A 13269-nucleotide genomic window follows, 5' to 3' on the forward strand; every position below is an offset into this window, starting at 1 on the left:
TACTCACCCTGCAATTGTGGGGTATGCTTCTGGAACACTCTTGTATAGCTCCTAACATATAACCATACCTGGGAACTCTCAGGGTCTCTGGGTCAACACCCAAATCCTCTGGGTCGCGGGGGCCTGACACACCCCACTCCCCGCCTATAGCCACGTTTAATTTGGAGGCATCCCGCAACGTCGGCAGGAACGCCTACTAAAGTCAGTAAGAAAGCCTACTGACATGGTTGGGACTGCCTGTGACTTTAGCGGGACGTTATAACTCTGGCCCCATCCTGCAAGGGTAGGCTCCAGGTAGCTGGAGCCCAAAACTTCCGAGGTATGTACAGTATCTCACAAAAGTGAGTACAACCTCACATTTTTGTAAATATTTTATTATATCTTTTCATGTGACAACACTGAAGAAATGACTACAATGCTACAATGTAAAGTGTAAAGCCTGTGTTAATTTGCTGTCCCCTCAAAAAAACTCAACACACATCCATTAACGTCTAAACCTTGGCAACAAAAGTGAGTACACCCCTAAGTGGAAATGTCCAAATTGGGCCCAATTAGCCATTTCCCCTCCCCGGTGTCATGTGACTCGTTAGTGTTACAAGGTCTCAGGTGTGAATGGGGAGCAGGTGTGTTAAATTTGGTGTTATCGCTCTCACATTCTCTCATACTGGTCACTGGAAGTTCAAACCAACCAAAAAATTTCTACACCCTGAGGAAGAGTGTCTTTTTGGGTTGCTGCGGTCCTATTTGGGAATAAAGATGACCTAGGCTATAATATGATTGCCAAGACCCTGAAACTGAGCTGCAGCACGGTTGGCAAGCTGTTTCACAGGACAGGTTCCACTCAGAAAAGGCCTCGCCATGGTCGACCAAAGAAGTTGAGTGAATGTGCTCAGCGTCATATCCAGAGGTTGTCTTTGTGTGCTGCCAGCATTGCTGAAGAGGTTGAAGGGGTGGGAGGGTCAGCCTGTTAGATGCACACTGCATCAAATTGGTCTGCATGGCGTCCCAGAAGGAAGCCTCTTCTAAAGATGATACACAAGAAAGCCTGCAAACAGTTTGCTGAAGACAAGCAGACTAAAGACTAAGTTCAGATGTTGTCAAGCGTGTGTGACGGCAACCAGGTGAGGAGTACAAAGACAAGTTTGTCTTGCCTACAGTCAAGCATGGTGGTGGGAGTGTCATAGTCTGGGCCTGCATGAGTACTCCCGGCACTGGGGAGATACAGTTCATTGAGGGAACCATGAATGCCAACATGTACTGTGACATACTGAAGCAGAGCATGATCACCTCCCTTCGGAGACTGGGCCACAGGGCACTATTCCAACATGATAACGTCCCCAAACACACATCCAAGACGATCACTGCCTTGCTAAAGAAGCTGAGGGTAAAGGTGATGGACTGGCCAAGCATGTTTCCAGACCTAAACCCTATTGAGCATCTGTTGGGCATCTTCAAACGGAAGGTGGGGGAGCGCAAGGTCTTTAACATCCACCAGCTCCGTGATGTCGTCATGGAGGTGTGGGAGAGGACTCCAGTGGCAACCTGTGAAGCTCTGGTGGACTCCATGCCCAAGAGGGTTAAGGCAGTGCTGAAAAATACTGACACTTTGGGCCCAATTTGGACATTTTCTTTTAGGGGTGTACTCACTTTTGTTGCGAAGGTTTAGACATTAATGTCTGTGTGTTGAGTTATTTTGAGAGGACAGCAAATTTACACTGTTATACAGGCTGTACACTCACTACTTTACATTGTAGCAGAGTGTCATTTCTTCAGTGTTGTCATATGAAAAGATATAATAAAATATTTACAAAAATGCGAGGGGTGTACTCACTTTTGTGAGATACTGTATATAACACTGTGTTGTAATCTCCGTCTCGTAATGGCCTTTCTTACCATTGCAACATCCTTATTATTGCAACTCTCTACTACCTGGTCTCCCCCTCTCCTGCCTTTCACCATTCCAGGAAATTTAAACTTCTGACTCTGACCTACAGAGCCCTTAACAACTCCGCACCCCCTTATTTCTCTACCCTCCTATCCAAATACACCCCTATCCGTCCTGTTCACTCCTCTTATGACCTGTGTCTCTTTTCTACCGCCATTACCTCTTCCCACTCACGTTTTCAGGATTTCACCCGTGCTTTACACCTTCTCTGGAAATCTCTACCCCGTTCTGCCAGACTTTCTTCCTTGTACACAACTTTAAAAAGCTTTTTGAAAACCCACATTTTTGGTGTACAACCTTTCTTCCTAAGACTCTCAGCCAGCATCCTGGCCATCTGAACAATCTCTACAGATCATCCAGACCCTATCAACTCATCCCCATCCAAGCAGTCCTGTCCTACTGTTTCACTGCCCCCTCAACCCACTAGATTGTAAGCTCATAAAAACAGGGCCCTCTTCTCCTTTTGTACCAGTTTGTTATTGTTTGGATTTTTTTACCTAATCTGCCTAATCACTTCAACTTCATGGAAGCCAGGTGGCGCACATTAGCTTGAGACTATTGGACACTGAGAGTTTGCCCATTCAACCACTTGACAGTGGTGTAAAAATACAGTGGTGTGAACCTAAAGAGTTTACGGCTATGCTCATACCAATTCAATGTAAGACCTTAATTAGTTTTTTAGAAGTTGGACTACCAACAACAGCAGAAGGACAAGCCTTAAAATGTGTACAAGAGTCTCTCACCTTTGTTAGAAAATGCAAGAACAAAAGAACAGAATAGAAGGTGCGCCACAGATATAGTAAATAATAATATATACAAATATTCCACAGTATATAACATCAAACAACTTTAAAATAAATAAGTGGTGTAATAGTGCGTTCACATTGAAAAATATATTACAAAATACACCGTTTCCAAAGATGAGATGTAGCTCTAAAGACATGGAATCCCAGAATGAAAAAGAGACAAATCTAGATAGTTTATTATATTTTTGAATACATTTTTTCATGGGAATTTACTGTTACACCACTTATTTATTGACTTGTTTGATGTTATATAATGTTAAGTATTTGTTAAGTGTTGTCATTTAGTACATAAGCAACGTACCTTGTATTCTGTTCTTTCGAGGGGGGATTTAATGCTTTAAATAGCACTTTGACAAGAATGAAAGGCTTTGTTACTCATAACCATGTTTGCTAAGGATATCAGATCAGTGACACGCTGACGGCTTGTTGACTTATGCCCATTTTTTATTTGTCCCTCTTCTAGTGTCTGAAAAAGAATGTGAAAGAAAGCAACTCTGTGGTGCATTGAAAGCTGCGGTTGGGCTTGTTGTTCCAGCGTAGTTGCCAAAATGAATTGGCCTAATGACAGAACAGAATATACCCTTGAGTCTAATCAGTAATTAGGTGTGCAGGAAGCATGAATAGCAATTAACATCTAAGTGCAAAAGACACATAGCGCGTATATTACTCGGTAGAAAATCCTGCAAGAGTTTATACCCTGGTGGTTCTGTTATTTGCATAGTAAAAACCCCAGGGGCTTGAATGAAGATCTGCCGCTTATGGGGTATGTTTATTTCCCTACTGAAGTTTGTACAGGGTGTTTATCCTCGGCACTTTGAATATTCTCCTGTACAGATAATGCCTTCCAGATGAACGCAATTATAATAAGTACGTGTGACAGTCTATGAACCTTTTCCGTATTCTACTGTTTGCATGCTGTGTTTACAGCGTGATAGAGAACTCCTGCTGGACGATGTTTGCACGGGTTTCACTAGTTACATTCCGCAGACGTATGATGGTTTGCTGCTACCCGCATAGAAGCAACTGTGCATTTTCGCTTAGCTCTTTTTCACCTTTTTCGTATCCCCCACTCCGGCCTTCAGGGGTTGCGCTGTAACATATAAAGAGATTAAGTTGCTTCCTAGGTCCACGTATAGTCGAAATTTCCACTTAAAGGAGTAAGGAAAGTTATACCACCATAATGCATTTACATCATACAGAAACACGGTGATGGCTGGCTTATCATTGCTTCTTCATATAGATTAATGTAAGCATTGAAACATAACAGTTGATGATAAGCAAGATGCATACCTCCGTTTTCTCCGTTCTGTTATAAAAACCCCAAAACAGAAAATGTTGTTAATAGCAGCTTTACGCTGATCCAAATGGCTCTTATGCCATTCTCTTGTCATTAGTTAAAGATACAATCAATTGGGTTACCTGCATTCAAGCAGGGATATCAACTATAACATACTGTTTCAAAAGCACCGATGGAAAGCGTTATATATGATCACAGCAAGGTAGAATAGGAATGAGTTAGCTCTAGAACCTGAGAATTTGCCCTGAGATCGGGGTAAAAAATCTAAAGACTCTGAACTCTGAAAGTTCCCAGGTATGCCTATACCAACCTAATGATCATGCATTAAAACATTACTTGAGTTACATGGGTACAGGACAAAGTTCATTTAGATAATTCCATTTACAGCTCATTTACACAGTGCCATTCATGCATTTAATATATAAATGGAAAAAAAACGGTCACCTTCTCGGAGATCAACGAACCATTTATTTTCTGCATATGTGCAAAGCATTTTTCCTTTAAGCTTGGTTGTGGAAAACACAGCAATTGTTGTAGATCCAGCCCTAATCATACAGTCGATATTCAGCACATTGAATCTCCAGTTTCCAGAATATCAACCACAGCAAGCAACTGGCTTTTTTGATGTGCTACTTATTGGCTACATTGGCTTAGACTCCTTATTTCTCTTTAAATTTCCCCAAAAATCATTTTTAACAGAATACACACAACTGCGTTGTGCTGTGTTAGAATGGGAGACATAGCTATTAGAGAATTACAACCTTGTATGAGACCCAGAATGAGACCATATGTGCCGAATGGTTCTTATCTGCTGTATAATTCTGGGCTAGTACTTAAAACCAGTGTTTGCACATACAAAAGACTCCAATAACTCCTGTAGGGCTTCCAATTATTACACAGGTGCCCAAAGTAAAAGCTAGGATAGATTTTTTTCCCCCCAAGGAGCAGTTGCTCAGTAACATCTATTTCAGGTCAAATGATGTCCTTTTTGTAATTGACCTTATCCTAAAAAGGTTATCTTTTACACAGACTGGGTATGAACCAGGATGGTCACGTATTATGTATGCCTCATATTCTCTTCTAGTTCTGCTTCTGTCAGCAAGCTCCAGGTTTGTAATTTTCATGACCTATACTCTATGAATAACATTGAACCAGACAATGAATACTGAATAATAGATCAAAGTCTACATTTTCACCCAAGGTGGGGAGAGCCCTGGATGCAGAGCAGAATACCTCGTTACGCTAAGGCCCTGGGTGACGTGTCGAGTCCGCTATTCTCTGTGTTGAACAAAACGCTCCTTCTCTCGCTTCTGCAGAGATTCAAAGTTTGATGCTATGATTGATCCCGTAGCGTTATACCGAACATTTATCCCTGGCCAGAAAATAATCCGGCCAAGGTGAAACCAAACCCAGCGACTCTTCATAGATATAACATGGCCCAAGGGGGTGCTGGAATCGGGATCAGGATTCCAACATTATGAGACACTACCTAAAGATTTGTTTTGTATTTTTCTTGCATAGCGAAGAGGGATTTCTTTGCGTTTAGTTGATATTTTGAGCAGGATTGGAGCGCACACATTATGGTTATTATGTATAAAAAGAATCATGTTGCAAAACTTTCCTCCTCTCATATCCCTCTTTTTCTAGAAGCTCATAATGTCTTCTGGACTGGAGTGTATTACAGAGATCGGCAGCCCCAAAAACACATAATATCTGCATAGAAACAGAATAAATTTGTTTATAAATTAGATTTTATGAATAAAATACAATATTCATTATTCAAACAAACCTCCCAAGTGTCCCTCATTAGGCGAGACAGTCCTTTACATGCCTTATGCGGTTAAATAAATAACTAGCTATATGTCACGTAAAAAGTCTCACCCGCTAGCCATGCCTATAGCCACACTAGTCTATGGCCAATGGAAATGTTGGTGAAAAGTATAAAATCATTATTTCTATTTATAATATAGAATTCACAGGGCCGGACTGCGGACGACTAAACAATCCTGATATTTTAATGCTGGTGGCCGCCAAATGCCGTACGCCGCAGGACCTGAGCAGCATCAGAAAGTATGTGGCCCAGGGGGCCACCGGAAATTTGCCCTGTGTGCAAGTCTGTGTGTGGGAAATAAAGTTAAGTTTTAGACATTTTCGCAGTAGAGACAATTTTTCTTTGTTGTTCTGGACATTTGTTTTTAGTGTTTATTAGATATGCGTCAGTGGAATGTATGGCGACCACAAAATTGCTCAATACAAAATTGTTTGTCCACGTATCTATTCTGTTTTGTTTATTGTAATACTACATAAAGTTGCACGAAAAAAAAACACTCGAAGTAACATGCCTACCAATTTCCCTGCCTTCTCACAGCTGCCTGCGAGACGGCTGGGTGACGTCACTAGCTTGCGCACTGTCGCCTAGACGTAACCGTCACCTGGAAGCGCGGTGGGTATCGGCTGCATATACCGTCCCGCCCACCGGGAATCCCTACAGCTTTTCAGATCTTTCCCTTCGGTTTCTACCGCCTCCCGTCCGTCTCGCAGGACTCCAGCCCCGCTCCGTGTCACCGCGGTTCGGTTGCTCCTCCTGACCTGCGTGTCCTCCCGCCTCGCTGACTGCGGGTGTCGTCCAGTGGTGACCCAGGAGGAGCCCCACGCGGGTGATGTCGGAGGGCTGGGAGGAGCAGCAGCCGGTTGGTGCCCCATTGGGCCCAGAGGACGAGGCCTCCGGCTTGGGGTGGGTGTTCGTCTGGAAGCTGATTCTGAACGCGACGTTGCTGGCTGCCCTGGTATACGGGGCCTATCGGATGTACGTGCGCTGGAGAGGGGCCGGGCCCGTGGTTGCCTCCGCCTTACCTCGCATGAAACGCAGGGACTTCAGCCTACAGCAGCTGCGAGAGTACGATGGGGCGCGAAACCCGCGCATCCTGCTGGCTGTCAACGGGAAGGTGTTTGACGTGACGCAGGGGAGCAAGTTCTACGGACCGGGTGAGGAGGGCATGTGTGGCTACGGCGGGGTGAGGAGGGCATGATGGTGGCGGGGCATGGCCCGGGTCTGATAAGAAGACAAGGGTAGGATGCTTGTTGGCCCGCCTTATACTGGGCATTTGGAAAGGTCACCCTGCAGTACACTTGTTGGGTGTGTCAGTGATTAAGGTGCTGTATCTGGAGTATGGAGGATCCTGAACAAGTTTAGGAGCTTCCAAATCCCAGAGAGAATGTAGCAGAATGTTATTTAGATGCTCACCCCCTTCCGGTGAGCCAATGGTCTCAGGTTTTACAGCATTATTCCTAACTATGGACAGCGTGCCTTCGGGCGAAATACCCACACCGTAAACATGATCGGTTTGTGACGCTATTCTGCATTGACTGGTTTGAGGTTAGGGTCCATTGTTGGCTCCATTAGTCCATAGCGTTCTTTGTAGCGCTCGAGTACAGATGAAAGCCGTGATCTGGGGCAGTCCTCTCGGACCCGAGGGCTTCGTTGGGCTGGGCGCAGAACTGCTTAATGATTAGTGATATGAAGTAGCAGCAGCCGGTCACCGGACTAGCGGGGAAACCTTTCCATGGGATCCTTGTGTTTGACAATAAGTGCTTTGTTGCTTGTGTTCAGTTGACTCGGCTATTTTGAGACGTTATTTTTTTTTTACAGTGTACGTCTTCCCGACCTTCATGGGAGATTTAAAGTCATTGCTGCATATTGTCAGGACTGAGAGTAATAAGAATAGACCAGACTGTCGCGCCAGCGTGTAGCCGTCCCGAGTTTGGTGTATATGACTTGTCTTTCTCGTCTTCTCCCTACATGTTTACTTTTTATCGCGTAGCCTTCACGGGAAAGGAAGGGGGACTTTGGCTGCACTGAAAGCGCATTAAATGGCTTATCCGAGGCACACATTTGATATCTGCCTGTGTTTTTCGTACAGGTGACATTTGTTTAAACCATTGTTCTGTGCGTCAGCAGACTAATCTGAGTAAGTGGTGCTGTTGACCTGTGTCACCGGTCACGCACACGCGTCTCTCGGAGCATGGTTTTCTTTTTTTATTAGGTATTTACACAATTCCGTTCTCCCTGGACTTCATGTACGTTTCAGTGTGTTTCCCAGCCGTTCTCCTGGCGCGCTGTTTGGTGGGACGCTTTACCAATGGCACAGATGGGATGCTAACTGCATTATCCGGAAAGGGAGAAAGCGATCAAGGCACCCAAAGACCCGGTGCTCTCTGTAGACCATGTCAGAGAGCTCTATTCACTAAATGGAGAGTTGGGATTTCAACTTCTTTGAGTCTGTTTGTGAAAGGGAGAGTTGTAGTTCAAACTCCATGATCAGTCTACTTGGCCTTTTAACTATGCATTATGCAGGGCCAGCTCAGCCAATCTTGATGGAGAAACTTGCCAGTGTTAGCCCTGTATAGTAAACAGTGAAGCGAGAGAGGTAAAGCACAACCTGTCGGCTATCTCTTTAGTAAATAGCCCCACTTGACTTTAATGTACATTGGCAGTGAACCTATGCTGCAGCAAGAGCTTAATGGCCCTGGATAACGTATAGTTACATCAGTGAGATTTCTTCAGTCTCCTCACCTTTTGAATCATATCAGACCTTGCTGGGGGGGACTTGCCGGCCCTTTGCAATGAGAAGTGCAGTAAGAGTTGAAACCACAAGTTTTCCATCAGCGAACAGATCCCAGAAAGTAGCGGCCGAGGAAATAACTATGCAGCGTTATTCACTGAAATGCTACTTGTATAGGACAGGGCCAGGAATAAAACAAGAACGTTTGAGGAAAAGATTGCTGCTTTGAAAAGGCGTTTTTTTTTAATATCCTCATTACCATTAAGCACTTAATTGTAAGACACAGTTGTAATATTGGACTTTATACGCGTGAAACATGACTTTTTTTTTTTATTCCGCATTTAGTAAAGCTTACCCTGCCAAGCAAAATCCATTCAGATCTTATCTATATCAATTTTTGTATAGAAATCAGCCGACTTGTCACTAATGCGGCCCTCGAGTGTATCTGTAACCAGCACTTGTCCTGTGTTTGGATTGAAAAATCAAGGTGTCAAGGAAATATTTGTAACCCAAAATCAAACATATTTCGAATAGTTTCTTTTCCTGTTAAAATCGGGCGGTTGTTGGCATTTTATAAAAGCGAATCACTGAGCCTAACTTGGTTTTCTTTCATTCTTTACAGAGGGTCCATATGGAATATTTGCTGGAAGGGATGCCTCCAGAGGACTAGCCACATTTTGCCTCGATAAAGAGGCACTTCGAGATGAGTACGACGACCTTTCCGATCTCAGTGCTGTGCAGATGGAGAGTGTGCGGGAATGGGAGATGCAGTTTAAGGGTGAGACTTGGCGTGATCGCCTTTCTGGGCATCTTCTCCCTTTTTTAGTGCAGGGTGGTCATTTGTCGCAATTGAATCCGGGGAACGTTTTGTTATGTATGTAAGCTAGATCAGAATATTAGTTTGATTAAAACAAAATATTTGGGATATGACTAAACAACGTGTCTTATGTCGGTAAATAATACTTAACGTTGAGCCACGTGATATTCCAGACACCAGAGCCATCAGCTGTGTGCTACAATGGGATTTTCTGATGGTCTCACTGTCTGATCCTGTGCTTATTGGCAAAAGAAAATGCCCTACTGTAGCTGCCTAGTTGTACAATGAGCCAGTTAGCTTTCAGAACAGTCGGCCTTATTCTTTTTTTCACCTCGGTTTGTGGCCAAAGAAAAAAAAAAAAAAAAAAAGTCCTACCAGACCTAAGGCCTGTCACTGGCTTGTTTGTCACACAAGAATTGCCTGGCAGAGATAATTACGACAGAGTACTGTGGAAAACAGATGCAGTTGCATCTTAAATTAAGTACTTGTGCAATCTTCCAAGATGTCTTATTAGGTATAGCCCTAAACCCGTGTGCTGTTGCTGATTATCCTGCCGCAGAATACTTTAGTGTGCTGTCAACCATAAACCACCCCTTAAATGTCACTCTAATATCAGCATGAATTTACACTGTTAATGGATGGGAAAATAACCATCATCTTGTGTAATTATGGTGATGTTATTAAGGTAATTACTCCTGCCACGCAAATCTGATAGTCCTTATACGCAAACAGCTAAAGACATTAGCAGAAACTTAATCGCTCTTAATAATGTCTAGTGTAAACAAATATAGCGGCTTCGGGGAGGAACAGCTGCATTCTGCTAAAAATAAGGCATGGCAAAACCTCTTGCGTTGGTTTCAGTACTAAAATATATATATATATATATCTCATTTTAATAATTTATGTATTTTATACAGAGAAGTACGAGTACGTTGGCCGGTTACTCAAACCAGGAGAAGAACCATCTGAATATACAGACGAGGAAGATGCTAGAGATCATACGAAACAGGAATGAACTTTGTTAAAAAACCAAAGTCAAGGGTCTCTTGGAAACTGCAACCTCTTCCCGATAATAAGCAAACCAGGACTTTATGGGTCCCCCACCCTATTGTCCAGATTTTGTACAAGGAAGTAAAAATAATGTGTAATACAGCAAAAAAAGAAGATTTTAATACAAGGAAGTCTGATATTTACTGCAAAACACTTTCCCCCCCCCCCCCCCCCCTCGCCTAGCAAGCTGTTTGTCTGATTAGACATTGTTAATGAAGGATTCAGCATTGCTGTTCTTTCAAGCACCTGTTTCTAGATTTCTTTTTTTCCCAGTAAATTGTTGACATGAACAGCTGTTTATTTAGAGAACCTGTCGCTTAATCATTTAACAGTATTTGGGTTGGGCGTGTAGATCTCTGAACGATCGTTAAGGCTGCGCCAGTACAATCCCAAGTAAATGTGCGGATCATGTGCAAAGTAAATGGTTTTAGGTTGGCTCTAACCCTTTTGGGATATCATCATGTGGGCCGCTCTCGCAAATGAAATATCCATTTTTGTGCGGAGGGCGCTCATGGTGATAGCATAGAAGAAACGGAATCAACAACTTTGAACTGTACATTTGCCTGCAATGTGACAGTGTACTTTTATGCTCCTATGTGAATGTTTGAGGTGATTTGTTCCTTTGAATCACTTTCTTGCCAGAGGAGCAGCCATTGTTGTTGGTAGTGCTGGCATTGCAGGTGTTAGTATGGGAAAGAACTATTTCTGCGGTATATTGTGAGAAGTAGAGAATGTTAAATCCCCTTCCCCGTTCTCTACATCGATCTCAATGTTCCTAAATTCTTTTGTATATAGATTTTCACTAGCCACAAACTCCATCACATCTCATTTTATTTTATACTTCTGAACTCACTTCAGTTGAAGTTAACGAATGTCACCGATGTCAGTCACTGTAATGTTTCACTGCGAAAAGGCAGTCTTTAGAATTGGCCCTACCAGCGCTTAGGGGATTGTAATCCACATGTATTAAAGGCAACATTTTCAGCACGTTAGGATGGTGTTAGTCTGCACTCCTTTCATCAAATCAGTTTGAACCACCTTGCTGCTGCTGTTGGTATCTGCAATGCATTCCCCTGTAGGTTACATCAACAGCAAAGTGGTTATATGTGCCTTACTTCTTGTAAAGACTTGAATTGCTTTAAGGGAAACTACACCCCGATATGTATTAGTTTAAAGTCACTACAAGCAGGTTTCATACTGAAGTCGATGTTCTGTGTTGACTGGAAAGCCGTGATGTCATTCTGTGTAAATGGAATGTAACAGGAATATTCAGTGTTACTGCCATACATTTATGTTAAAATACATAAAGGTAGTATTATTATGGCCAAAAGCATCTCCCAACATTAATGTTTTTTTGCTTCAAAAGCCGAATCTTCATGTTTAGATTGAGGTGTGTGTGTGTGTGTGTGTGTGTGCGCGCGCGCATGTGTGAATGAGAGGGGGTGTGAGGATTTTCTGCAGAAATTGTAAATATGGGTACCATTTTAATAAAGCATGTACAATAAACTAAAAGCAGCCGTTGAGTTTCCTCAGAAACAAAACAAATGTGTGTTGGACTTCATTACACTGAAACATTTGACATGTAGGATTATAATTTACATTGTGCATATATATATTTATTTTTTCTTGAGCTGGCAAAAACATGTGATATCAGAGAGGAACGTTCATGTTCCAGATCACCTCAAACACCTATGTAATTATTAAAAGAGCATGTAATAACGCCGAGACCGCTGTTTGCTACAGTGACCATGGATGGCTGCAGCAGCATTCCGTGTAATCTGCTGAATTTAACACTTGTAAGGAATTGCGACATTGGAAACCTCCATAATTGTACTGGAACACTCAATGGTCATGTGACATAAAAGGAGGCACTGATAAGACACTTGAAATATGTAAAAATATATATATATATTTACATATTTGCTTCATTATAAGATGACCCCCAAACTTTGCATCTTAATGATAAAAAAAAAATGATTGCCCCATTGCAAAAAACTAAAACCACTGCTTTTCCTTTTGTGGCTTTCATTCACATACTCTCTCGTGGTGTCTGTCAGTGTCTCCCTTCCAGCTCTCACGCATTTGGTGTCCCTGTCTATTTTGCTGCTGCTCAGCTTCTTCTCCCTTTTCTTGCTCTTCGTTCTTCTGCCTTCGTCCATGTTTCAGGGAACCAGTCCTCCTGAAAAAAAGCAGAGCCTTCGTGTATACCCTCTCTCCTGATTGATGGAACAGAGGCACTCAGAAGCCTCAGAGCATTTCCGCAAAAGGGTAGAACCACAAGGAAAGCCTTTCCCCCGTTCTGGTTGGCCCTTTTGTGGAAGTATTTTTGAGAGGCCTGGTTCGCAAAGAAGGAAGACAGAAGAGGTAAGAGAAGAAACCTGCAGATGAGACAATCACGTGAAGGAGTTTGGCAGAGATGGTAGGGAGACATTGCAGAGTGAGGATGACTAGGCTAAGTTGATGCCACAGATCTGAATGAGAATGAGATATATATTTTTAAGTGATGGTCTGATGAGCTTTTGTATACTACAACTCCCATCATGTTCAAACAATACTTATGTGTGTGCTAGGAGTCGTAGCCCTCGAATGTAAGTTACATTAGGAGTGCAAAAAGCAAAAGTATTCACCTCCATGGAATTTATCCTATTGTGTTGCATTGCATCCTGTGATTAGAATGGATTTGTTGGGGGTTTGTATCATTTGATTTACACAACATGCCTACCTCTGTTTCACAATAAAAAATAATTTGCACCTTCAAACAAGAAATAAGGCACTGCTGGAAGTGCCTACTA

General features: G+C 42.7%; 1 protein-coding gene across 1 annotated transcript; it reads left to right on the plus strand.

Moving 5' to 3' along the window:
* The first annotated feature begins 6659 nt into the window (after nt 1-6659).
* On the plus strand, nt 6660-10767 carry PGRMC2 (progesterone receptor membrane component 2). The gene is made up of 3 exons (XM_053461321.1): nt 6660-7033; nt 9233-9388; nt 10345-10767. Exons 1-3 carry the CDS (start codon nt 6709-6711, stop codon nt 10440-10442), a joined length of 579 nt encoding a protein of 192 aa, XP_053317296.1. The 5' UTR covers nt 6660-6708; the 3' UTR covers nt 10443-10767.
* Nucleotides 10768-13269: the final 2502 nt, after the last annotated feature.

Source organism: Spea bombifrons, chromosome 1 (genome assembly GCF_027358695.1).
Source record: "Spea bombifrons isolate aSpeBom1 chromosome 1, aSpeBom1.2.pri, whole genome shotgun sequence".
In the NCBI taxonomy this organism is placed as follows: Eukaryota; Metazoa; Chordata; class Amphibia; order Anura; family Pelobatidae; genus Spea; species Spea bombifrons.